A 27,604-nucleotide genomic window follows, 5' to 3' on the forward strand; every position below is an offset into this window, starting at 1 on the left:
TGATACAGTCATTGATTTGGAGCACCTTCCTCGTTAGTATAGTGGACAGTATCTCCGCCTGTCACGCGGAAGACCGGGGTTCGATTCCCCGACGGGGAGTATCTTTTTTTTTTTATCCCCACCCTTTCTTAAAAAAATCACTTCCACTAACCAGTGTTTCAGAGCTGTAATATTTTTGCCACTGACAGACGTTCCCTTCCTCGTTAGTATAGTGGACAGTATCTCCGCCTATCACGCGGAAGACTGCGGTTCGATTCCCCGACGGGGAGTTTCTTTTTTATCCCCATCCTTTCTTAAAAAATCACTTTCACTAACCAGTGTTTCAGAGCTGTAATATTTTTGCCACTAATATGTTCTTACCTTCCTCGTTAGTATAGTAGACAGTATCTCCGCCTGTCACGCGGAAGATCGGGGTTCGATTCCCCGAGCGTGTATATTTTGTCTTTATCCCCAACCTTTCTTAAAAAAATTACTTCCACTAACCAGTGTTTCAGAACTGTAATATTTTTGCCACTCAAAATCGTTCCCTTCCTCGTTAGTGTAGTGGATGTATCTCCGCCTGTCACGCGGACGATCGGGGTTCGATTCCCCGACGGGGAGTGTCTCTTTTTTATCCCCACCCTTTCTTAAAAAATCACTTCCACTAACCAGTGTTTCAGAGCTGTAATATTTTTCCCATCGACAAGTTGCCACCTTCCTCGTTAGTATAGTGGACAGTATCTCCGCCTGTCACGCGGAAGACCGGGGTTCGATTCCCCGACGGGGAGTATCTTTTTTTTTTTATCCCCACCCTTTCTTAAAAAATCACTTCCACTAACCAGTGTTTAAGAGGTGTAATATTTTTGCCACTGAAAGTCGTTCCCTTCCTCGTTAGTATAGTGGACAGTATCTCTGCCTGTCACGCGGAAGACAGGGGTTCGATTCTCCGACGAGGAGTTTCTTTTTTATCCCCACCCTTTCTTAAAAAATCACTTTCACTAACCAGTGTTTCAGAGCTGTAATATTTTTGCCACTAATATGTTCTTACCTTCCTCGTTAGTATAGTAGACAGTATCTCTGCCTGTCACGCGGAAGATCGGGGTTCGATTCCCCGACGTGGAGTGTCGCTTTTTTATCCCCACCCTTTCTTAAAAAAATGACTTCCACTAACCAGTGTTTCAGAGCTGTAATATTTTTGCCACTTATGCATTGTTACCTTCCTCGTTAGTATATTTGACAGTATCTCCGCCTGTCACGTGGAAGACCGGGGTTCGATTCCCTGACGGGGAGTATCTTTTTATTCCCCACCCTTTCTTAAAAAATCACTTCCACTAACCAGTGTTTCAGAGCTGTAATATTTTTGCCACTGACAAGTTGTCACCTTCCTCGTTAGTATAGTGGACAGTATCTCCGCCTGTCACGCGGAAGACCGGGGTTCGATTCCCTGACGGGGAGTATCTCTTTTATCCCCACCCTTTCTTAAAAAATCACTTCCACTAACCAGTGTTTCAGAGCTGTAATATTTTTGCCACTGACAAATTGTTACCTTCCTCGTTAGTATAGTGGACAGTATCTCCGCCTGTCACGCGGAAGACCGGGGTTCGATTCCCTGACGGGGAGTATCTTTTTTTATCCCCACCCTTTCTTAAAAAATCACTTCCACTAATCAGTGTTTCAGAGCTGTAATATTTTTGCCACTGACAAGTTGTTACCTTCCTCGCTAGTATAGTGGACAGTATCTCCGCCTGTCACGCGGAAGACCGGGGTTCGATTCCCTGACGGGGAGTATCTTTTTTTTATCCCCACCCTTTCTTAAAAAATCACTTCCACTAACCAATGTTTCAGAGCTGTAATATTTATGCCACTGACAAGTTGTTACCTTCCTCGTTAGTATAGTGGACAGTATCTCCGCCTGTTGCATGGAAGACCGGGGTTTCGATTCCCTGACCGGGAGTGTCGATTTTTATCCCCACCCATTCTACAGGATTGCTTCCAACAGGTGTTTTATAGATGTGATATCTTCATGACACATACGCCAACAGCTTCCTTATTAGTATAGTGGACAGTATCCCCGCCTGTCACGCGGAAGACCGGGGTCGATTCCCCGACGGGGAGATGATTTTGTAATCCCCACACTTTTTCCAAATCGCTTCAACATTAACCAGTGTTTTAGAGCTGTGATAGGTTCCGACCAAGGTTTCAATACTGATTCAATACTGAGTGTGATCGACCAATTGTGGCTTCGATGCAAAATTTTCAATTTAACAGCAACAAATACAATGCACATTTATACAACAGAATACGGGGGCAGCATCAACAGCAACCAACTGCATTTTAGTTACGAAATACAAAACGCACCCTGTGCTGTGACACGTGCAGTTCGGACAGATTCATTGTTCTCACCAAACAAACCTTACAGTTTATTATAATAAACGTTCTCGTGATTTTGATGTAACTGCCCATTTCATTCTCAACTGCGTTTTTGCCCCAAAATACCGCTTATCGTACATCAATTTTTTTTTAATCCACGAAGACCACAAAACACAAGTAATGACATATATTTAGAAGACTTCAAAATAAACAAAGCTCCTTTATTTCAAACCAACAATTCAATTTGAGGTACAAGATCCACAAAACAGTATATACATTTGAAAACAATGCTACAAATTGAAACAACTTGACCTGGGATGCAATTCAGAGTAGAACAATGTATAGAACTGTATCAGACTCAAACAACTTCTATTAACCTTCCACTCAACTCAAGTGAGTAACATATGTTGGAGAAGTACGAGGATGGAACGGCCTATAAATTGGCCTTTTTCTGATCTTACCCATTTTCACTTTGCAGACCTTTGAACATTTAAAGTCAGATGATTTGAGGTCTTTAATAAAGGCGGAAATGGAATGACCCCCTCCCCCCCATATTTAGGATGCTAGTAAGGACAGACTGTTGCTGGGGCAAAATCTATCTAATTAAACGCTGGCAAGATATAATTACTACTTGAACAGAGTGAAGAAAACCTCACCCATGTATTCCCTATCTGAAATTAAGACTCACCCAAGTAACAAGCACATGTGCTCTCAGCACTGCACATGCAATTGCAAAGCCGCAATCACTCAGACCTCAGGACTACTCCCATCTGGGGCGGGACCAAAGGACCACCTTTGAAGAAGGCCCTGTGTATATCAACCAATTTAGGCTTTGTTTTCAGTTGAGCCTAAAAAATTTAGAAAAACAACCTGGACTAAACTGGAATGATGGCAAGTAACTGGGAGGTAGTATACTGAATGCAGTGGAGGAGGACCGAAAATAGCCAAGTACCCGTTACAAAGCACGTGCGCTTATTGTTATTATTCTCCAAGTGCACAAAATCAACATTTGAAATCATGTTCACACCTACAACTGTGAACATGTAGTATCTATTTGGTTGATTGGTTGCTACTCAATCTCAGCTATTTCTGCATTGCTGAATTATTACATGCATGACATTTACACACCCAAGTTGCTTAAATAGGTACAAAATTACACAAGGAAATCTTAAGCTTGACCTAACACTGAACAAGTTCCCTAGCTGTCCGTTTCACAACACCTCCACATGTACTTTTATTTACATATACACCCAAAAAGGGTAAAGATGCAGTGTTAGTGACAGATTGAAATCGTTTTAAGGCAAAGCTACCGATATGGCGTGATATAAAAATTGTGCTACACTACTCATCCAATCCAAAGCAGGGACTGCCCGTAATACCAGGTCAGAGGCCAAATCTCTCTTCCCGCCTTACAAAAAAAAAAAAGACTTACTGGTATAAACTGGTGTGAATACACAGCACACCACATTTACTCTTCACTTTGGTAGCATTGAGTAAATAACAACGACGACAACAAAAAAAAAGAATCACTTTGCTTCCTTCCTTGCTGAACACTCAAATACAACGCGACTGACCTCAGTTCGGATCACTATTGATCAAAGCCAACAGAGAGGACTCGGCTTGTGGGGCCCACATTTGAATTTGACTGAGCGCTGCTGATGCGTTTCAGCAAACACGCACTTTGAACAAACGTGACAACATACTCCGGCAGAAATGTTTGGTCCTCGGGCGTGGTTAGGAGACAGCGGTGAGATGATGCAGCTGTAAATTTGGAATATTTTAAAGCACGTAGGCAATCGTCATCAAGGTGACAAGAATACAATGCGCTACAACTCGGGAGAAATTGGTGACATGGGGTTTCGACCACACACACATCTAAAGGAGAAATGCATTATATTATTCCTTTTCAAGTATTCTTATATACTCATTTGTTGACTATTTGAGGATAATACTAGGCTAGGTCCTGCATCTGCATCCCACTGGCAATATATAACAACCCAAACCTTGCAAGTACTGTACGTGTTTTGTGATCTGCACTCAGCTGTCCACTGCCTGTAGCATGCACATTAGCTCAGATCTTCTTTGGCTTGCGGCCCAGGTGGTAGTAGTAGGCCATGGTGACCACCAGGAAGAGGACTCTGCTGAGAAGCAGGAGTATGGCAGCGTTGGGCAGCATGCCGATCTCTATCAAGGTGATGGATGTCACTGAAACCACAAAGCATCACATGGTTATTAATAGGCACTGTTGTTGTGGACCTTCAAACATTTGTCAGTGTATATAAAGTCCTGTGTAAAATGTATTACCCAACTCGGAAGAATGTGCACGTCATTGATCATTTGATCATTGATCAACAATGAGAAAAAAAAAAATTCTAATTATTGACTTTATCGAGAGCGGATTTGATTGTATGAGTTTCCCCTTTCATTTTAGCCTGTCACTACAGTTGTAAATATTAAATATCTTTTAAAGCTTAATTCTTCATAGAATATCTGGAAGTCACTATTAAACAACCTTAACTGAATTTAAGAATACTGCAGGTGAAGGTTAGCAAAATGTAGGTTGTAACTCCAAACATTGAACACTAGAGGGCGGTTTAGGCAAACTAATGTGAAAACGGCCGTGCTAAACTTGAGATTTTAATTATTCACTCTTCATTTGATCACAGACGACGAGAACTGCTCAAGGAAATGTTGCCAGGGGAGATGGGCGGTCAATACCAAGAAACTGCACTGCAAAGTAGCAAGCTTCACTCAGCAGAGTCCACTGGATGATGATCTTTTCTGCTGTGTAGAGGCCATTCCACATGATGAGGGCCAAGCCTACAAAGACAGGAGGGAAAAATAAAACAATCAAGGGACATTAGAAGAAAAAAAAAATCCATACACATTTTATTGCAGCGTTTAATAAAACCTAATCGTTAACCGTAACAATGTGACCACGTGATGTCTGATGATATAATGGCTCCATTGATTCAGTTAAATGCTTTGACATTGATTTTGATAAAAGCATGCGTTCCATTTGATGTTCTTCCCTGCTATTTGTCGTTAATTTTCCTGAATGTCACTCCCATGCCGCACAGACTGACATGCTGTGGGAACGAGCAGGGGTGGGCTTAAAGACGGGAGGAGGGCTGATGGACTGAATCGTCTTGCTGCCAGATAGTGGTTGCTTTGGCTGACGAGACCCCGTACTTCAACCCCTTTCATGCGTCTTATCGAGGAAGACATCACCGCCCCCTCCCCTTTGATAATCCCCAAAGGCCTGATGACATTCAACAAAGAAAAAAAAAAAAAAGATTGTCTACTGTCCATGTTAGCTGGTTCAGTCACATCTCATGCTAGCCAACCTGTTAAGCGTCATACGAGGGATTATGGAGGATGGAATAAAATAAGGAAAATGAAACTGAGCTGTTTCATTGTGTTCTTTTTTTAAAGGCCTTATTAAGTGAAAATCAGAAAATGTCAAGTAAAGGACAAGGCTTTATGATGTGAATTTTTTAAGTGTTCCCTCGCTAACCTTTCTCATCGAGGCCAACCTGCTTAGTCTTCTTTTCTATGGATCAAGTTGTCAAATAAGCCAGAACTAAACATGTAATCACAGTGACTGACTCACCGACGTGCCTGAATGCCTTTTACTCAAACTACAGCTATTACAGTAAACGTTATGCATTGCCAAGACTTTTTTTTTTGTGAAAGGAAGCAGCAAAACAGAAAAGCCATTATTACGCTACACAACATGGCTTGTTCTCTGTTCATCGCAATGCTTCGATTCAAAAGAAAAAAACAAGCATTACGATTGAAAGTACAAGCAGGCTTTGAGGATGTTCATTTTATGGCATCCATACTGAAATTTCAGTCTTTCCGTTTTCTCGTGCCGTGTAGAAATTAGCTTTGTGCGTCACCCATTACATAGAGGTATCTTTGTTTTTTGCTCTGACTTAGCCGCATATATGGCTCCAAAGAAACAAAAAACTGCTCGTGAAAGTATTATTAGGGGGCGAAATCACCCAACTACCACTATTACAAGAAGTAACCAAAAATGAGAACAGGATCTTGGCTGTGTAGTTTAGTTAAATCTACAATCTGTATTTTTATGAACAGGGGCAATAATGGTAACCAATGTGGCTAATTAAGTGACTGTTAAAACAGTAAACTCAAATTATAAACAAGGTAGAAAATTGTTAATGTGGATAAATGAAAAAGAGCTTGCTGGTGATTATGAACCATCATTTTTAGACTACCGTAATTTCCGGACTATAAGTCGCGCTTTTTTTCATAGTTTGGGTGGGGGGGGGGCGACTTATACTCAGGAGCGACATATATGTTTTATTTCACAAATTTTTACTTGAGCATTAAGACATCACTTACAAGTATAGTTGACCACTTCCCATGTTATTTTTAGTATAGTTGATCACTTCACATGCTTTTATATCTTTATCTTGAACATATTCAAAACATAAAAAATAGAGAAAACATCAAATAAAGCAATTAACACTTTAAAGCACCATATCCAAGTCCACTGTCTGCTGTATGTATGTACACTTGCTCTATTTTTGCTCCTCTTATATTTATTATTATTATTTATTATTATTTGGCCCGTTCTCAGCTCTTTGTTTGTGTTTGTCACGTTAGCATACCTATCGTTTAGCCTGTTGTTGCTATTTGATGAATTGGAGTGACACCGATGGTTTTATAAACATGTTATTCATGTAATAGTTGTCCTTAATCACTCTATATGTTACGTCAGGCCCGTTCTCAGCTCTTTGTTTGTATTTGTCACGTTAGCATACCTATCATTTAGCCTGTTGTTGCTATTGTTTAGCCTGTTGTTGCTCGTTCATGACTGTTTTTGGTGTGGGATTTTGTCGAATAAATTGCCCCCCAAAATGCGACTTATACTCCGGAGCGACTTATATGTTTTTTTCACTTTTTGGGGCATTTTATGGGTGGTGCGACTTATACTCCGGAGCGATTTATAGTCCGGAAAATACGGTACAAAGCTACACTTTAGCCCAAAATGCAAATACCGTAATTTTCGGACAATAAGTCGCGGTTTTTTTCATAGTTTGGGTGGGGGGGGGGGGGGGCGACTTATACTCATGAGCGACTTATGTGAATTTTTTCACAAATTTTCCAAATTCAAAAATCCGCGATGTAGTGAAACCGCGATAAATGAACCGCGATGTAGCAAGGGATTACTGTAATTTGAACTGCAAGTGACGTCAGCGGCGCGGCGCGCGCAGTTGTTTACATAAAGGACAAAGGATTCGATCACGGGATGACGAAGATGACGAAGGGCCCCACGTTTGAAGGATTTAATGATTTGGAGTGACACAAGGTTTGAAAAACTTATTTATGTTATAGTTATTTGATATATTTTATTTCGTGTAGCAACTTGTATATGTTTTTATCATTACAGTTCAGTAGTTGTTGGCTTGTTGAACTCTTGTTTTGTTAAATAAAGAGCCGTTTACCAAACCCACGTCTTTCCTGGTACTTTGTTAACGCTACAATATGGTTATATACTAGATCTGTGTGGCGCACGCGCGGCGTTGTTGACATAAAGGACGAGAAATTTGATAGATGGATTTAATGATTAGGAGTGACACAGATGGTTTGATAATATTGTTGTTATATGATAGTTAGTTGATATATACTTTATATATCGTTATATGAGTCTGTGGAATAATTAGAAATGCAACTTACGACGAGTCCGACGTCAGCGGCGCGGCGCATATGCAGCATTGTTTACATAAAGGAAGATCGATGGATTTAATGAATTGGAGTTCTTCTTCTTATCGCGTCTACAAGGCAGTTACTTACAAGGCTTAGCTAGATGTGGTTCAGCCACAGCTGAACACATTTCTGTCCCTTCTCAATAAACTCTGCTAAGTCCGGTGCTGTGCAGGGCGGCTAAGATTGTTCGTTTTGCAGGGGAGAACCCATCGATGTTTACAGATAGAATTGTCAATGCTGGTCGTGAGGAGGTTCCTCGTTTCCAAGATCGACCTTTGTGTCTATCTCCAGGCATGATGTTGTTTTCTGTTCTGTAACTTTGTGGCTTGTAGCTTGCAGCTTTCGGCGTAGCTTGTAGCGTAGCTTTGTAGCGTAGCTTATAGCTGTGTTGTAGCTTGTAACTTTGCTTAGCTTCATGAATTGGAGTGACACAGATGGTTTGATAAAAGTGTTATTTATGTAATAGTTATTTGAATAACTCTGAATGTTACGTCAGGCCCGTTCTCAGCTCCTCGTTTGTGTATATGTCACGTTAGCATACCGTATCGTTTAGCCTGTTGTTGCTGGTTCATGTCTGTTCTTGGTGTTGGATTTTGACAAATAAATTTGCCCCAAAAGTGCGACTTATACTCCAGTGCGACATATATGTTTTTTTTTCACTTTATTGTGCATTTTATGGCTGGTGCGATTTATACTCCGGAGCGACTTATAGTCCGAAAAATACGGTATGTTCATTAGCCGCAGCGTAGCGGTTACACCGATTTTTTTATTTTTATTTTAAACTTCAACATTTACACTTATTTCATTGAACACACAAATGAATAGCTTGAGGTATCACTCCACAGCTCATAAAACATCCAGCCAGAAAAAGTCATGTATGAGGATGCAGACGCTGTTCTTGAACAATTCCTGGAACCTTTTCATGACCACGCAATAATAAACTCAAGACACAATGAATGAATTTAGAACGAAAAAAATAGAAAGCCTTCACCATTATGAATGCTCAGATGGAGCTGTTATAACCCCTAAAGAAATCCGGTGCAGTGTTGACATCACATCCCCATTTAAAAGTAGATTTGTAGATCGCTGAGCTGGAAAGCTGTGTGCTTTTATCATTTTTTAAAATCTTGAGACTCACTGAGTAGTGCTCCTCCATAGAGGCGAACGGAGAGGCTGGTTGTGGCTAGTTCCTCCTCAAAAACAACCTCGTAGAGATGGTTGGGAAACATCACGGCCTGTATGGGAGAAAAAAAAAAAAAAACGTGACACAAATTTCATTATTTCAACACAGCAACAGTGTCACCCACCCCCGCCCCAAATATTGCGAAAGGGAGCCCTAAAAATACAGCCAGTGTGCCGCATAACTCCCATTTGTTAGCTAAAAGCCATGAACAGTGCTGATATTGAACATGGGAACAAAAAAAAAAAAAAAGCAGACAAAGACAGAACTGTTCCTCAAGATGCCTCATGCACACACAATTGAAAAATGATTCAGTGGCACATCGAAATTTCCGCAGCACTTACCATGATGGCGATCACAGTGAAACCCACCGCTGAGGTTAGCAGCCACATCCTAAAAGAAAGCACAATACAAAAGCCCCTAATTTGTTTTAACCAAGTTGACACAACTTGAACTTCACCAACCCAGGAGATGAAATCTCACCTCAGCCCGATTGGCTCTCGAACTGCAAACTTCATCTCATTCCCCAACATTTGACTGATCTATAAATCAAGACACAAAAAGGAAGACGTGACTTATTAAAACAGACAATTTGTAATTGCAGTATGTGTGAAACACTGATATCTTCATATAAAACAAATCGCAAATAACCAGGAAGAAAATGCTACCTTTGGAGGTGTTGCTCATGGCTATTAATAAGATGCGGTTAATAAACACTTTTACAAAACAAGAAGACAACATGAGAGTCAGGCTGAGTGACAGAAAGTGCTCTTACAATGTTAATTAGCAACAGTAAATGTCTTCAGCGCCTTAATCAGAGCCCGAAGATTAAGTGTCATAACATCATCATCATGTAAATTCCGGATGAGTTAGCACCAGCCGAGTGAATCCCGGGAGACAAATTGTTTGCTGCAAATTAACTTAATCGAGGCAGCACTCGCTACCAAACAATGGTTAATTTATATTCAGGGAAACGGCTCATAACTAGAGAAAATATCCATCCATCCATCCATCTTCTTCCGCTTATCCGGGGTCGGGTCGCGGGGGCAACAGCTTCAGGAGGGACTCCCAGACTTCCCTCTCCCCAGCCACTTCATCCAGCTCATCCCGGGGGATCCCAAGGCGTTCCCAGGCCAGCTGAGAGACATAGTCTCTCCAGCGCGTCCTGGGTCGTCCCCGGGGTCTCCTACCGGTGGGACATGCCCGGAACACCTCCCCAGGGAGGCGTCCAGGAGGCATCCTGATAAGATGCCCGAGCCACCTCATCTGGCTCCTCTCAACGTGGAGGAGTAGCGACTCTACTCCGAGTCTCTCCCGGATGACCGAGCTTCTCACCCTATCTCTAAGGGAGAGCCCGGACATCCTGCGGAGAAAACTCATTTCGGCCGCTTGTATCCGAGATCTCGTTCTTTCGGTCACGACCCATAGCTCGTGACCATAGGTGAGGGTAGGAGCGTAAATCGACCGGTAAATTGAGAGCTTTGCCTTTTGGCTCAGCTCTCTCTTCACCACAACGGACCGGTACAGGGTCCGCATTACTGCCGACGCTGCACCGATCCGCCTGTCGATCTCACGCTCCATCCTCCCCTCACTCGTGAACAAGACTCCAAGATACTTGAACTCCTCCACTTGGGGCAGGATCTCATCCCCGATCCGGAGAGGGCATTCCACCCTTTTCCGATCGAGGACCATGGACTCGGATTTGGAGGTGCTGACCCTCATCCCGACCGCTTCGCACTCGGCTGCGAACCGTTCCAGCGAGAGCTGGAGATCACGGCCTGAAGAAGCCAACAGCACCACGTCATCTGCAAAAAGCAGAGACGCGATGCTGAGGTCCCCAAACCGGACCCCCTCAACGCCTCGGCTGCGCCTAGAAATTCTGTCCATAAAAATTATGAACAGAATCGGTGACAAAGGGCAGCCTTGGCGGAGTCCAACCCTCACTGGGAACGAATCCGACTTACTGCCGGAAATGCGGACCAGACTCTGGCATCGGTGATACAGGGACCGAACCGCCCTTATCAGTTGGCTCGGCACCCCGTACTCCCGAAGCACCCTCCACAGAACCTCCCGAGGGACACGGTCGAACGCCTTCTCCAAGTCCACAAAACACATGTGGACTGGTTGGGCAAACTCCCATGCACCCTCGAGGATCCTGCCGAGGGTGTAGAGCTGGTCCACTGTTCCACGGCCAGGACGAAAGCCACACTGCTCCTCCTGAATCCGAGGTTCGACCTCCCGACGGACCCTCCTCTCCAGCACCCCTGAATAGACCTTACCAGGGAGGCTGAGGAGTGTGATTCCCCTGTAATTGGAACACACCCTCCGGTCCCCCTTCTTAAAGAGGGGAACCACCACCCCAGTCTGCCAATCCAGAGGCACTGTCCCCGATGTCCACGCAACGTTGTAGAGGCGTGTCAGCCATGACAGCCCCACAACATCCAGAGCCTTTAAGAACTCTGGGCGGATCTCATCCACCCCCGGGGCCTTGCCACCGAGGAGTTTTATAACTACCTCAGTGACTTCGACCCCAGAGATTGGAGAATCCGCCTCAGAGTCTCTAGGCCCTGCTTCCTCAATGGAAGGCGTGTAGGTGGAATTGAGGAGGTCTTCGAAGTATTCCCCCCACCGACTCACGACGTCCCGAGTCGAGGTCAGCAGCACGCCATCCCCACTGTAAACAGTGTTGACGTTGCACTGCTTCCCCCTCCTGAGACGCCGGATGGTGGACCAGAATTTCCTCGAAGCCGTCCGAAAGTCATTCTCCATGGCCTCACCGAACTCCTCCCACGCCCGGGTTTTTGCCTCAGCAACCGCCGAAGCCGCGTTCCGCTTGGCCATCCGGTACCTGTCAGCTGCCTCCGGAACTCAAAACAAAAACATAGTGGTCCACTGTACATTGCTTGACAACAACAATAAAACGTTATGTCCTTTACAACGCACAATGCAACCCAACCATATTCCAACAACAATGGTTTCTTCTCACTCCAATTTTTTCCCGTGCTGTGGTCAGAGCATGAGTCTATCAAAAAAAATTAAACTGGTGCAAAGAAAAGCAGCAAGGCAGAAAGACGAATCATTTTCCAGGTAGGTGTGCTTACCAGAAAATTGCTATCAATTACAGACATTTTTGCTCGGGAAAAGCCCAAACAGCAGAAATCTAACTGATCAAACGAAAGAAAACATGGGCTGTCAGGCAAAAAAGCAGGTAAGCAAAATTTGTATACCACAGTGAGAGTTTCTGGAAAGTAGGGCTGAATCATATCATATTCCTTTTTTTTTTGGGGGGGGGGGTGATGGATGACGTAATATAAAAGCTATTGTAATATCCTTTCAGATACCAACATAATTAATGTACTAGCTATACTAGAATTAAGAGTAATTGCATACCCACTACAGTAGATGGCAGTGGCACTCATTTGCACAGGTAGTATTAGGTGTGTGTGTGTTTTAAATATTTAACACTGATGAGAAAAAACTGACAATAAAACTAAGTTTTCTGAAATTAATTTCTTTCAGTTTTGCATTCCTTCATGTTAATGAGGGTAACATGCTACGCATAACAAAAGATACTCGTCATACTTGTCACAGAGGAATAATATAAAATAACTGAGAAGCACTGACATACAACAAAACAATCTCGGATCATATCATGCGATGGGCGTTTTTCTGTTGCACACAGACTATACTATATCATAAACATCTGTGCAAGCTGTGATCACACAAGTTGGTGAATCTGCTTTCTTGTGATTCCGGGGGGCTTTTTTTGACAGAAACGCATGAACATGTGTGACTTGAATAGTCCCCAAAGCGAACGGAGCATCAACGGCTGACAAAGGATTGACTTGAGGGAATAGCGCCGAAGGGAGAAACAGGAAATGAAGAACCACAGTGGCATTTGTGTTGAGATGTTTAATCACAGCTGCTCTCGCTTTTTTTTTTTTCCTCACTCTTCATCACTATGTCCAAAACAGGCAGCATGACAAAGTGTGCAGGTGAAACAATCTGTTCAAGGTTGCTCTGGATTTTGAAAATTTATGAAGTCGTAGGCGTTTGTGAAAGTCTTATCTGATGCTATCAGAGCATTCAAAGAGCATCCATTGTATTAAGAAAGTGGCAGTGAAGAAATATGTCAAATGGCATAGCATGAATAGAATATGTCCATTAGTAATAGCAGTCATCTTCCTATCTTGGCAGGAAGAGGCAAGCGAGTGAGGCACACGAGAAGCACTTCCCTCCTTTGTTTACAAAGCCACGTGAATTCAGACACGTAGTTTTCTTTCTTTAGCCAGCCTTGGCACATGGAACTAACTTCCCAGCCTCGTTTTTTCTTGATTACCTGCCAAATGAACCACGATTAAAATTACAACCCAGGGTGAATGTCTGATTTAAAATGGGACTTAACATAAATTACATCCCTAAAAGCATACGCACTGGCTCAAGCGTGACTAATATGGGATTTCATTACGCTCCATACCAGCGACCACAAGACTCACGTTAATAAGCATGGATTGTTAAGCATTAATAGAGCTTGCCTTTGTCAAATTAACTTTATCTGTCTCCAACATTAATCTATGTGTAAAGGGGTAGATTGGGCCTCATAATGTTGCCGATGCTCCTTACTGTATTTTCATTTTCATCAATCTACATTAATCTCAAAATGGAATCTCTAATTATTCTTTCTAGGCCAATTTTTTTGTTTTTCGAAGCGAATATTTTGGATCTGCATCGCTGTCTATATGCGCATGCACTCGTGAAGCCATCTCGTAATGCACAGTAATGAACCAATTAGTAGATTGGTTCGGCTTGGAAAGAGATGCACAGACATAGCTCGAAAAATAGCCGTTTAGATAACGATGACCCATATGCATCACATTTTTGACACCAGCCACAAGTTGGCTTTTTGCTGAATCCCAAAGATTGGAATTTTATCTGACCTTCGATCGGTGAACTTCCCCATCATCGTCTTCGCCGCCAACTCCAAGAATCTTCCGGCTTTTCAGGCGGCTTATCAAGTCGGTCTGACTGTGCTTCTTCATCAGAGGAGGGTGAGTTTTAGAAGCCATGATCCAAATGGCTGGAAAGAAAATACAAGATAATCTTGAATTAAATTTTTTGTTATTTTATTTTTTGAAATCTTGCTGAACGGCAGGTGATTCCTATAAAAGCCCTTGATGAATTGTAAAGGAGAAAGCAGAAATGCCATAACATCAGACTAGCAGATAAAAGCAGATCGCCTCATCTCAGAGTGGACACAAATGACTTGACTTTTGGGTCTGCAGAGAGGTCATGTGAAAGTACAGGCTGTGAGTGACGGTTGGTATTAGTCCCAAAATGGGGCAGCCTTCAACATGTAAAAGAATAAAAATGAATCCGCTCCACCTCATTACGAATGGGGAAGAAAGACATTAATCACCCTAACACACGTTTTTGCGCATACTGTACAGAGGCTTCAAAAACATCTTGTACATTCATTAATGAATACAAATGGGATCTGTCATGGCCAAATTGCAGAAGGCCAAATGATTACCGCTAATGACCATTGCCTAAGGACGAAGCAAGCAATCGTCAAAACAAGAGGCGTCATCATTGATGCAATAATGATAACCTCCATAAAGCACATATGCTCTATGCCTGTTCAGAATTTAATGACTGGAATAATTACTGCAAAACTTTAATGTTTAAAAAATACAGAAAATGAAACATTTAGCTTTTTATAATGAGCAGCTCAAGATAAAAAAAAAAAAATGCTGTGGGTGTGCTCAGAAGATGGAAATTGAGAGAGCCCTGTTTGTCAGTGTGCTCAGAGTGCTGTCGCTATATCTGACATACAAATTCAGCGATCAATGAGAGTGGAGGTACATGAGGAGAAGCTCTATGAATGACGAAATCATACGAGCCAAAAGGTAGCAAAACTAAATTTTATGCCACTTATCCCGTCACGGGTCAGTTGGAGCCTTCTTTTAAATGAGTGGGTGAGAAGCGGGGTATACACCCTGTAATGATTGCCAATAACTCACAAAAATGTATTTCCTATTTCACAACCTTTTAACAAAATACTTACACCTTTCGCAATAACCTAATTTCCTGCAGCTCATTGCGGTCAGGACAAAAATTCACCACAATGTCTTGCCTTATCTGGCCATAAACACAAAAACAAAACAGTCCATTGAGCAAAATGGATCGTAATAGTGGAGAACTTCCCCATTTGTACCAAACACTAAAGCCTTTATAGCGTGGAGATTCATTTACTTGGTTATATGGTGCGGCATGAACCAGCCTGTTCCAAACGGTAGCAATATATACGACTATTGCCGTGACACCCCCCCCTCCCCAGAAGCTTCATGGCCAAGAACATATTAAAATTTTGATTGAGTGCTAAATGTGATGCTTCCCCGCATTCTTTAGCAAAGCACACATTCTTCCATATGCTCAAATAGGTCTCCCTTCACACCGCTACTTGACTTGCCGATGTAGTGCTGATGCAGTTGCCTAGCAACTGCCTATGGTCCAATCAACTTCTCATGGTGAGGAAATACCTGTCATGATTACAACAAACGTAGCTATGATGAGAAGGTCTCTTGAGAGCCACTGATGACCCTACTGGTATTACTCTCGATATGCATATGGAATACTTCACGTACTAAAATGATTAGATTAGTATTCAGTCACCTGGAGATGTATAACGTTCATATTGATTGAGGTTCTTTAAAGACAGGTAAAAAAAAGTGGAAAATACATCTTGTATACGTTGAAGGGGGTTACATAGATTGCGACAAAGTGCAACGTTGGATTGGAAAAAAAATTCAAGATGGATTTATGACCTGATATCAGCTCTGAGTGTACCAAAGTTTCACTTCGCAATCAACCGGAATCAACCAATATTATATATACGGTGATGCCATGAGATATTGCTTCATTAATTCCTACTATAACCATTAAACTTACAGTACTCATCTCAAATTACATTTCCCGATTGAAACAAATGAAAATGCCACTAATCTGTTTCATTCTCCACTCCTAAGAAAAAAATTGTAATGTGCTTTTTTCTATAAGCAAAACAGCACTCCAAAATATTGATTATAAAACTACATAGACTTGGTTGATGAAAAATATAAAAGATTCAGTCAACAATGGCAGTACAACTTACGCATGTTAAGTTACTGAAAATGTTTATGACTTAATTTGAGGGCGCTCCACTATAAAAGGGAAAAGAATAAAATAGTCCGACTACCTACAGTAGCTGTAAGGTGTGTTCAGACTTAAAATGTATATTTGTAAACTCAAATGAGGATTAAAAAAAAAAGAAAAAAAAAAGACAGCAAAGCAAGCTTGTTTTCACAACCGTGAACAGTGAGCTTCCCGGTGCGCTGGGCAGCTCTGAGGCACTATGTATTAAATAATAAATCTTATTTTAATAGCCCTTAATCACAAAAGGGCTTCACAGTAACCAGTACACGAATCGTAAAAGCGCTAACAAAACATCCATATCAAATTCAGCATTACAAGCCCACAGTTCCCAGATAAAGTACATTTGACAACTTCCCATGGTCTAAAGTCGACACATCCAGAAAAGGAAAAAGGAAGCTTGAGGAGGAAACAGATGGAGCGATGCCCCCCTTCCAGGATGATGACCACACTTGCAGTGAATATAAAATTGATCATGTGAAATTATGCGCCTCATGAATTATCCAGTTTAAACAGCACGAAAGTCAATTTAATTATATGCTCCGCCTCAAGGGAAGCCTTCAAAATAAACATGCCATAATAGCACCGCAGTTAATTTTAAACGATGAATTGACAACTAACCGATTATCAAATTCATCAGTACCGTAATTTCCGGACTATAAGCCGCGACTTTTTTCCATAATTTTGGACCCTGCGACTTATAGTCAGGTGCGGCTTATATAAGATTTTTTTCCGTGATTTTTGTGATGACTTGATCACTTTTACTCTTAACACTATTATATACACTAAAAGCTACAAAACAAACTGACAAACAACTCGTTTTTAAATCAGACGAGTAAAAACTGGACTAATATTTGAAAAAAAGATGTTATTAAAAGTGAAGACAATTTGCAATTCTAGTAATGACACACGAATTTGATGCACAATTTGTCCACGGGCCACATAGAATGATGTGGCGGGCCGTATCTGGCCCCCGGGCCTTGAGTTTGACACCTGTGCTCTAAACCCTTTCTCTTACTCTGCCATATCACTCAGAGATTACACAAAGCAGTGGTGCTGTTTGGACCATCTGCATTGTATTAAAACCCAATCAATCAGCATTTAAATTCAATTCTTCTGACATTTTGCTCACCAAAAACAAGTTGTAATGAATGTGAACTTTTAATGCATTTTATTCAGAAGGTTACTTTGAACCTTAAACGGCGGTGCGGCGTATTTATGGATTTTTACGGCCTCCGGCCTCCAGGGGGCGCTCTAGCAGGAAGCAAGAGTGAGACAGGCGAAGAAGAGATAATGCGCCGAAGAAGACGTGCTAGTTTGTGTTTACATTTCGCGCATCACGCAGAACGCGATCAAGTCGGACGTTACTGAAAGGAAGCCTTTATACGCAAACCGTCATCACGGGGGACAAAAGAAATGTATATGATGCTGCTTTTAAGACAAAGGCAGTCGATGTTGATGACATTATCTTGTGTCTACTCTGGAGCGTACTTATGGATTTTTACGGCCTCCGGTCTCCAGGGGGCGCTCTAGCAGGAAGCAAGAGCGAGACAGGCGAAGAAGAGATAATGCACCGAAGAAGACGTGATCGTCTCGCGCATCACGCACACACCCGCATTCACACAAAGACAGGAAGCTTTTATACACAAACCGTCATTATGGGGGACAAAAGAAATGCATACGATGCCGCTTTTAAGCTATACGTGTCGCTCGCTAGTTTAATGTAATTTAGCGCTTCGTGCATGAATAAGATTAGCATGAACAGACCCTCTTCACACTCGAAGAAATGCATAAAACCGACGACGAAAGAGAGACTGAGAAAGTGTGAGGCGAAGGATATCTAACGCTATTCCAATCGGACACTAAGGAGGAAGACTTCGATGGTTTCAGTGCACAGGAGGAAGATGAAGACGGCTCTTTTTTTACTTTTACTGGTATGTTTTTTTTAACCTGCCCTGTTAGTGCTGTGCTACCGTGTTGCTGCTGTGTTGCTGCTGTGTTACCGCCGCGTCTCAGTGACTTTGCTGTGTTACTTCCGTGTTGCCGCGTCACAGGCAGTGTTTGGAAAGAAATGTTAAGGTATGTTATTAAAGCTTTAAAAAAACTTTCTGTGTCCAGTCTTTCTTTGCTAATAACTCGCATGCACACTTCCGCGTTGCTGCGGTACTACTGCTGCGTAGTAGCACAGGCAATGTTTAGAAAGACATGTTCAAGTATGTTATTAAAACGTTAAAAAGGCTTTCTATGTACTGTCTTTCTTTGTAAAAAACTCGTGTGCACGTGCGGCTTATAGTCCGGTGCGTCTTATGTAAGAAAAAAACTGAAATATCCCTGAATTTTAGCTGGTGCGGTTTATAATCCGGTGCGGTTTATAGTCCGGCAATTACGGTATTTTAATTATCAAGTAATCTTTCAGAGCCATTGTTCAACTTTAGAATTGCCCAAATCATCTCATTCCATCCTCTTACTAATAATTATTCTCTGTAAATTTAACTACTACTAGACACAGCAAGTAACCGACAAACACGCGATTTGATATTGAAATTTGTAGCCAACACTTTCAATGCTAATCTATTTATTTTGTTGTTTCACCCTGATTGATTTTAAATAATTTCAATAGTCTCAACCCAAATGGTTACGCCAAAACGTGGGTTGAATTTATTTATTTTTTCTTCCAAAATCAAGGCTGGCTTTTCCCCCTTCGCTGTTTGTCTCTAAGGCAAGCTGCGCATTCTGAACATTTTAATGAGTTAAGGTGACAGACTATTTCCATTCATCCCATTTTCACTTTGTAGCTGTAAGCGGGTCTGAGCCCACGAAAATACGAGAACAGCCACCTAAACGTCATTAAATAGTAGTCGTTGACAAGCCTGTCCACCCCTTCATCCCTGAAAACGGTGATCAATAAAACAGAATCGATCAATGTGTGCAGTTGTGTACACAGAACTAATCCCCTGTTTACCATCAACAGATTATTGTAGTGGGATGAAAAAAAGATTAAAACTGTTTGCTCCTCTGAGAGCAGTCAACACAGAATTAGCCCATCAGTGTAATAATAACACAAAAAGAATTAGCTCCCTTGTCAAATATCTTCCATTGTAATTACAAATATTCTCAAGAGTGATTATTTGAGATCCCAATTTTAGGACAGACGTTTAATATAAAAATAATTGTTTGGATTAGATTAATGGTTGGCATAATAATATGTTATGGTAAATTGAGGTACTTGTCACCTCCAGTTATCAACTCAATTGACATGATTGAAACAGTAAAAAGTAAAAATGGGACGTAAAGCAATGCTGACGGACACACGCAGGCAGGAGATGAAAGATGCCCTCCGAGCAAGAAAATAAAATGACATCAGAGCATAGCAGGGATCTTGCCAACACCAAAAGAAAAATAAACAATCATTCCTGAATGCTTTGCGCAGCAACAAAGCTGACCCAACTCGTTATTCTGTGATTCCAACACATGCTCGCCTTGGTAGATTTCACCCACAATCTAATTTGGTAGGCTTTAATGATAAATTACTAATGTGAAATTAGTGGATCAAATTCCAAAACAAACCTAACCCAAATTAACAGCTCTGGGAGTACAGTGACTTTGCTTACTGATGAAGTCATGAATGCAAGACAGTAAATCACTCAAAAGGGGATTCAAAGTTGGACCTTGTTGCTATTTTTGATTTTTAGATTTAGGAGTTTTACTGCATTACTACCAAAACTATATTAGTTCCATACTAGCTGGTTGCTAAGCAGCCTCCCTGGATGACAAGCAGAACTAATTTCAGGTCTCACTCTGCGTCAGAAACAATGCTTGCACATGGACCTTGGCAAAGGTCAAAAATATCCATCCTTAAAAAAAACAAAAGAAAAATCCAATAGGTCAGCCATTTATTCCTCAATAACATGAAGTTAATTTCAGCAAATGTATGGTCCTTGTTACGGTGTTGGGCGTTATTTTATTAATTTTAAATTTTAAAAATTATTCAGACAATTATTCACTTTAATTTAATTAAGCCAAATATCAAAATTGGCTAAACAAAGAAACAAGCAAACAAACAAATAATCCATATTGGTTCTGGCCTTATTACATTTCCTGACACAGCGCAAGCAATCAGTCTTGACAATGCTCATTCAACACCTTCTCCAATTTGTCATATTCACAATTGTATTATTGTGAAACCTGAAGGACATTATTTCACTTTCAAGACAAAACAATTCTTCTGCAGCCCTAACAGGCCATCAACAGTTCCATTTCTGTTTTATTTATTTTTTTCTTCCTTTTGTCTCCGTGTCTTCAGCAGGAACACGTTGCCTTACGTGACCGTAAACATACATGACATTTAGATTCCTGCACTTGAGGACAACCACTAACCACTGGTAATCCTCTACTTGTTCAATGTCAAACAATCGAGTTAGAAAAACACGCTTGGATTAAAATGACTAACTTGTAAAACACCTTTTAAACACTAGAACATTTTACAGAAGATTCTTGCTTTTTTGGAATACAAATCTGAATAGCCAGCTTTACAATAGTATATTTCACCAGCCTGTATTTATTGCTGCCAAAACTCAACTGTCAGTATCATGCGAATCGATTACCATTTCCCTAATAAGCAGACCGTCCACGTTTCTCAGAAGCATAAAGTGTACACACTTATACTGCAACACATGTTGGCACATGAATCGGTGGTGACTCAAATAGAAATGCAAATTGGGTGTTAAAGATAAACGCCAAATCACTATTTTTGGATCAATTAGTCAAACAGGATCATAAATGTCACATAATGTTGAATGGGCACGCACACTCACGTCATGTGTGACGTATGTATGTGGGAGTGAATAGCGTGTTTGTGTACGGCAATAATTAATCGGCTTTCCAGCATTAAATACACAAGATTGTTTTTCATACTTGTGCCGAATCATCAGGTGCCAGACAAGCGACTTCAATTAATTCTGGTGGAGGATTTAGCAATTGTCTTTTAAATGTCCTCATCTTGGAAGCAGATAATAGCCAGCAACCAATCAAGCCAAGCACACGCAAACAAGTAAATTAAGTTTGTCAAGATGCATCGGTTTCTTCGGGACCAAAGCTGTCCATCCAACTCTCACTAATCAAATGGCCACTCACTGACTGCTGAGTCTCAAACGCCGAGAGCAACCCAAACCGTCCAGATGATTCAGTGTTATAGTCAGGGATGCTCCTATAAAAAAATTAAAATAAAATAAAAAAATAGGGTGTGATTCTCAAGTGAGCACCAGAGGTTACTTGGAAAATTATTAATCACCAATAAAACAGTTCGATCCAATAAGTACAATGATAGAAAATAAATTCACAGAAGGTTGAAATGTTTGTATTGTACACAAGTGACTCATCTGCAAAGCTATGAGTACGCACTTAATGAATAAACATTCTTTTTAATTCAACTGGGCTTGTTTGCTATTCATGTGCATAATTTGCTTTACACTCTAGATGGCGTACAGGTACATAGCGTATTGAATCTCCGTGAATATTAAAAGACAGCTTTGATGTCGCCTTTTCTCAGACAGACGCCCCACCAGACCGTTTACAAAAACACGAGTGAACTGAAATGGTTCAATCAGTGAACAGCCAAAGCTAATTTGATTTCCTTTGGTTCGCCATCTACAGTAAATGGCCCCTTTGTGTTTGATTTTTGTTTTGTTTTGACATGCTCTGTATTATTCCAATATCTCCAAATAAGCGAAAGCTGCTACTTGGTACAGTAAATGTGAGTGTGGCTCACTCAGCTTGCTAATCTGGTTTTTACCAAGTGGTCAAAATGCTATGAGGGTTCAGCAAAGTTTACAAAGCAACTAATGCGGAGAAACAACCTTAGCCGCTGGCAAATCTTTGTCTACACATTACGTCTGAGCTTGAGCGCTAATCACGGGAAAGGTTACTTTTGTCTCCTGGACCAATTAGTTTAATTTATTTCCCCAGCTAGAGCCATTTTGTGATTTGGATCTGTTTAAGGACAAATTACACTTCACTGGCCTTCTGCTCAGTCGTATCTGATTTTTCTGCCAGGATTTATTGCCTAAATGACTTTTAACTTGGCAAATATTTTTATTGAGCAATGGAAGGAAAAAGATATACTATAAGAATATGGTACTGTAAAAAGTCCAAGTTGAGAGCATCCAATCAGCCCTTTGCTCAAACTTCAACACACAACCGTACCCAAAATGTGTCATGACTCGAATCGTCTATATTATGTGTGCTGCCATACAAAGCTCCAAGCGCATCTTGTTAGCATCTATCTGTATATATTTGCATTTTATATGTCCTTCCTCCTTTTTCCAAAGTCAGTTGCGTTCTTTGAATACAAATTCCAATTTACAAAATTTGATATTGCAAATAAAATGACAAGAATGCCTCTGGTTGCATCAGTACAGAGTGAACTGCATGTGATTAAATTTTGCACAGCAAGCACATGGCACACGGCCAAAAACACCCAATATTGCAACCCACAGTTTCTAAACTCTTGCATTCTATTAGAAATTGTCCGATACCTCGTCTATTTTGCCTCGCTTCCAAAAACAAAGACAAACTACTACAATAAATTTTACTTTTAATTTACTGTAACACACTAAAAGGGTCAAATGAAGAAAAATATTGATATTTCACAGCCCTAGTTATATTCGAGAAAAGATCCACTCATTTGAAATGTCTTTTTATAGTGATCACTAAGGAACTACTTCAGCGAAGCTAATTCCAGATGAGCCCAGAGAGTTCAGTGATGAATGATGCAATAAGCCAGCAATTGTTTCAACCAATTGTTCAACGAGGAATTAAATACATGCAGTGCTTTTACAACTTCATAAACCTACCGCCAAGTGTAGCGTTTTATCACAGCTGCCGAAATGAAAGTTTTCACATTAGTATCTAGAATGGTTAGGGTAAGCATTAGCATTAAGCAGCATCACATTGTTAGATGTGAAATACTACAATAATTTCTGAAACCTCATCCAAATGGCAAATGGGGGAATGTGAAACCACTCACAGTGCACGCATACACACTTTAAACATGGAAATTTGGATTGACAAAACATTGGAACTGAGTATAGCAACACAAAGGGTCAACAAAGTCATTTCTAGTGACTGTTAGCCCTCGAAGCAACTACAATGGCTTACCGATTGGAAATAGGGGATATGAAGTGGCAAGGTGATGCAGCTATCTTGCTGTAACAAATTTCCTGCGGTGTCCGCAGTAGTTCACCTGCCAATCAAGATAAGAGCATGTTCAAATATAGATTCAAGCTAAAAAAAAAATATCACGACGTAGTCAAGATATCAACAGATAATAAACATAAAACAAAACACCGTCATGAGAGTAAGAAGTGGATGGATCATTAGATAAACGTTAAAAGAGATTTGCAGCCAGCTGGACCTGCCTGAGGAGTCACATGAAAACCCAAATATACACACATACATATGCACACGCACGTTATTAACCATGATTTTTTGTCACCACTCAAAAACATAATTGCTTTCACGTCTCCCCTAGCTCGAATGAATGACTTTGGCAGCCTACAGTTTGCAATAAAAGTGCCAGCGTCATAGAAAGCAACATATGGTCTAAGCTTCGCTAATCTCGGCCATGCGAAACAAACAAGCACATCTGCTAGAGGGTCATTATTAAAGCCACAGTTAAACTTTCATTGCCGTCGACAGGGAATTAAGATGTCATGAAGAACGCGATCCATGATGGCTCATAGAAAGACTCCCTAGAGACAAAACGGAAGGCAGCATATAAAAAAAAAAAATCTAAGGCCCGTTAGTTGTGAAACAAGTAGCTGTATTTACCAGACATTTTTAGATCTTGTCAGCACAACATTGACATTTTGGGGGCGCCCCTGGGAAAACAAATGCTGCATAAATACTACTTGTCCTGTTACAAATTCCTTGGATTTGATCGACTGATAGTAGCTCTTTTAAAATTGGCTATTAAAAAAAAATCAGCACAATGCTATACACGGCAAAGATAAAGACATTAGAAAAATACATATTTCTTTAATTACCAATATTTGTCGATTTCTTTCCCCTATTGCAAAGCTAAACAAATACTAAAGGCCAGCGTATAGTAAAATGCAAGTAGGGCTGTCACAAATGAATTTTCTTGGAATTGATTATCCCATCGATTACTTGGAGAAACTCTATATCTGTTGAGCCCTAGAAATAATATAAATACTCATAATTGAAGATATGACAAAAAACAACAACTGTGAACATTTTTTTCAACAACTATGCCCCCTAGTGGTTGTGAGGAATATAGCGCAATTTTGCTGAAAGTTAAGTGATTTGAGGTGATGACAGGACATCATTGCTACTGTTTTGCTGTTGATCTTGGATTTCACCTACTTGTAAGGAACGTTTTGGCTAAAGAAAATTAACAATTGATGCATTGTTCCAAGAGTTCAGTCAAGATTCTTGATCTTCCTAAAAATAATTGCATAAGTCATGTGACTCAAAAAAAAAGTTTCACCTTAAACATAGACACTTCTACTAATAATCAGCAACATCCGTAGTCCCCCCAAAAAAAATCAGCACCTGGTTCAGTTTCTTGTGTTTTGGGAGGTGATGAATGATATTAGATACGGGTCATTTGAAAATACATGGAAATAAATCAGATCACAATTGGGCACTTGCACGTTGAGTGTGAATCCAGCCTGTGAGACGCAGCATGGCACTTTGCATGAGTGCCATTAGTGAGATGGAAAGCTGAATGAGGGTTGTCCATGGTCAACTTATCCTGAGGCTATGAGCAGTGGAAAAAAGAGTGAGGGGGGCGAGGGGTGAAGTCTTCATCAAGCCACTTTGAGACATTTGCCAAAGCCAGTTGAGTGAATTCTGTAACCTACAATACCTTAGCAAATATTTGACCATCGGCAACAATAAGAGAATGATACAGCAATTAAAGTGATAAGGGTTACTTAACTGAAAAAAGGAAAACAGTAGAAATGTAAGGTAATATAACATGAACGATCCTTGATTATTATATACTTATTGCTCACATTTTTAAAGGCAACTTCAAGACAGACGCACGGCTACAATTAGCTGGCACTGTCATGTCACTCTGTGATTGTAGCATGAAACAGAACCAATTAGGAAAAGCCCTGAAGCTTGTGCTGCTGCTAGACACAGTGAGAAGCAATTGCTTGGGTTAAATGTTTGTTGTAAAGGTTCCACTTAATGACAAGGAAAGTTTGTAACCACAAAAGAGTGACAAGTAACTTTAACAGCTGGGCAGAACAATTTTTCATATAGATTGAAAGTGTTTTCAAGCAACATAATCACAGGATTGCCAAATCAGCTTTTTTGAAATGGTTAAACTGTTAAAAAAATCAGCTATGGAAAATAATGATCAAACATTTGCTTGTGTGTGTTTGAAGAAAAAAAAACAGACTGCTGCTTCCCCCATGTTATGATTGTTGCCTGTTTGACTTAAGCCACCATCTTGAGTTAATGGTTTGTTGTGTGCTATTCTACTGCCCATAGAGTCAGGCATCTCTGGATCTAGGGCAACATTCTTGAGCATCCAATCTTTTTCAGAAAACAACAGTCGAGAGATGGGCTTTCAGATTGAGGCCCAAGGCGTATTAGAGCTGTTTGGTGAATATTTTGCAATGTTGCTTCACGGCTCTGAGGACAAGTCATGACACACCTGAAAGGCAGCGCAGCCTCCTGTTCATACCACAGTACCTCTGTGCAAAATTAAATAGTTCAAGAAATCAGTAAACAATATTTAAATCTTAAATTACTTTCATTGAGACTGGAGTTTTTTGTATTTGTTTTCATTTAGTGGCTGCTGGCAACACTTGTAGAAAACTACTGCTAGATGTTAAAAAAATACCGCACCCGCCAACGTTGTCCATTTTTATCAAATGAAGATCAACAGGGCGGGGTGTCACGTTTGTGCGGTTAGTCTGATCGTGGGGGGATTAAACGGTCAAGTTTGCACGATCATAACACGGACTAAAAAGTCGCCTTTGTGTAAATATGACATGTATTGGGTTTTTTTTTCGTTATACAATTGGATCGAAGCATGGCTGCTCACACTTAACTTACACTTATGATGTACACTTAGACATAAACTTCAACGCCTCATCAATTTAACAACACAACAATAATTCGAATAAAATAGTGAAGCAATGTCACATTTTTGTGGAGTGGACTCTCGCGGACCGACAGTATTTTAGCTAACAGTCACTATGAGACGTTGACGGACGAGCGCAATGAAAACATCGCTCAAATCACCATAAAGTACACTCGTGTTTGTGAGAAAAGAGCATTTCGTGAATAAGAAAGTCAAGTAACTTACAAGTTGGAGGGACAGCGCAGATCCTGTGACTGGGTTTGGAGGGGAAAATGGTAGTCGTTTACTACAGCGAGTGAGCCCCGCGGACAGTGAGGGGGGACATAGCCGCTCCGAGCTTTCACTCAACACAACCTCCTCATCAACTAACGCCAGCCACGAGCTCCAGCTTACCGTAATCACATGACCTCACTTAAACGCGCACGTTAAAATCCTACCGCAATATAGACAATAGCGCCTCCACAGAAAAATCGTTTCCCCGCGCGAGTTACCTGTCGGGCGCTCATAATGTCATTATAGTTGGTTAACGAAAAACAACAGAACTACATTAAAATAGAAGAAGAAAAAAAGCACTTTCTCTCTAATAATAAAAAATGAAATAGAAAATAAATAAATAAATAAATAAATAAATAAATAAATAAATAAATAAATAAATAAATAAATAAATAAAAGTGCTTAAAAAATGGCATTTTGGAAAGTGGGATACCACGGGTACATGTACCCCTCTGGGCACTGTACTAACTACCAAGAGTACTAGTTCCCCTCACCTGCGGGTACAAGTACTGTACTTTTACAGAAGGACATGTACCTTTAGGGATACAGTATCCTTACGGGTAAAATACTCTTAGAAGTACATGTACCTTGGTGGAACATGAACCCATAGGGAAGAGGGTGCTCCCCCCCATCTTTTTTGTTGTACCATGTTCTCTATGAGGAGACATAGTATCAGAGAGACTGGGCTAGGTGTTAATAAAACAAGTTCCCTGATATTGAACCAAGGTGCTGAATAAGTGTTGGGACAGAGGCTCAGAGGT

The 27,604-nt window shown here is 40.8% G+C and overlaps 1 protein-coding gene and 4 non-coding genes across 7 annotated transcripts; 4 read left to right on the top strand and 1 right to left on the bottom strand.

Annotated features, from left to right (window-relative positions):
* The first annotated feature begins 27 nt into the window (after window positions 1-27).
* Window positions 28-99, top strand: trnad-guc (transfer RNA aspartic acid (anticodon GUC)). Its single transcript has one exon. It is a non-coding gene; the product is annotated as a tRNA-Asp (tRNA).
* Window positions 100-695: 596 nt separating this feature from the next.
* Window positions 696-767, top strand: trnad-guc (transfer RNA aspartic acid (anticodon GUC)). The gene has a single exon. It is a non-coding gene; the product is annotated as a tRNA-Asp (tRNA).
* Window positions 768-1,362: 595 nt separating this feature from the next.
* trnad-guc (transfer RNA aspartic acid (anticodon GUC)) lies at window positions 1,363-1,434 on the top strand. The gene has a single exon. It is a non-coding gene; the product is annotated as a tRNA-Asp (tRNA).
* Window positions 1,435-1,527: 93 nt separating this feature from the next.
* On the top strand, window positions 1,528-1,599 carry trnad-guc (transfer RNA aspartic acid (anticodon GUC)). The gene has a single exon. It is a non-coding gene; the product is annotated as a tRNA-Asp (tRNA).
* Window positions 1,600-2,549: 950 nt separating this feature from the next.
* On the bottom strand, window positions 2,550-26,962 carry LOC125970879 (tumor protein p53-inducible protein 11). Of its 3 annotated transcripts, XM_049723609.1 has the most exons (9): window positions 26,796-26,962; window positions 23,609-23,693; window positions 21,587-21,659; window positions 14,203-14,342; window positions 9,749-9,807; window positions 9,610-9,658; window positions 9,224-9,320; window positions 5,068-5,169; window positions 2,550-4,554 (listed from the first exon to the last, which is right to left on the bottom strand). In XM_049723609.1, exons 4-9 carry the CDS (start codon window positions 14,329-14,331, stop codon window positions 4,421-4,423), a joined length of 570 nt encoding a protein of 189 aa, XP_049579566.1. In that variant the 5' UTR covers window positions 14,332-14,342; window positions 21,587-21,659; window positions 23,609-23,693; window positions 26,796-26,962; the 3' UTR covers window positions 2,550-4,420. The 3 variants fall into 3 exon arrangements, with proteins under 3 accessions (XP_049579566.1, XP_049579565.1, XP_049579568.1); XM_049723608.1 differs by lacking the exon at window positions 21,587-21,659; XM_049723611.1 differs by lacking the exons at window positions 21,587-21,659; window positions 23,609-23,693 and having other exon boundaries at window positions 26,796-26,954.
* Window positions 26,963-27,604: the final 642 nt, after the last annotated feature.

Source organism: Syngnathus scovelli, chromosome 6 (assembly GCF_024217435.2).
Source record: "Syngnathus scovelli strain Florida chromosome 6, RoL_Ssco_1.2, whole genome shotgun sequence".
In the NCBI taxonomy this organism is placed as follows: Eukaryota; Metazoa; Chordata; class Actinopteri; order Syngnathiformes; family Syngnathidae; genus Syngnathus; species Syngnathus scovelli.

Bases quoted from the DNA above. Each gene is read 5' to 3' on its own strand.
- LOC125970879 (XM_049723608.1), bottom strand. From the start codon at position 14,331: ATGGCTTCTAAAACTCACCCTCCTCTGATGAAGAAGCACAGTCAGACC. The intron at 9,808-14,202 runs GTCAGATAAAAT...CTTGATTTATAG, and splicing joins GGGAAGTTCACCGATCGAAG to ATCAGTCAAATGTTGGGGAA. The intron at 4,555-5,067 runs GTATTGACCGCC...TTGTGGTTTCAG, and splicing joins CTTTGCAGTGCAGTTTCTTG to TGACATCCATCACCTTGATA.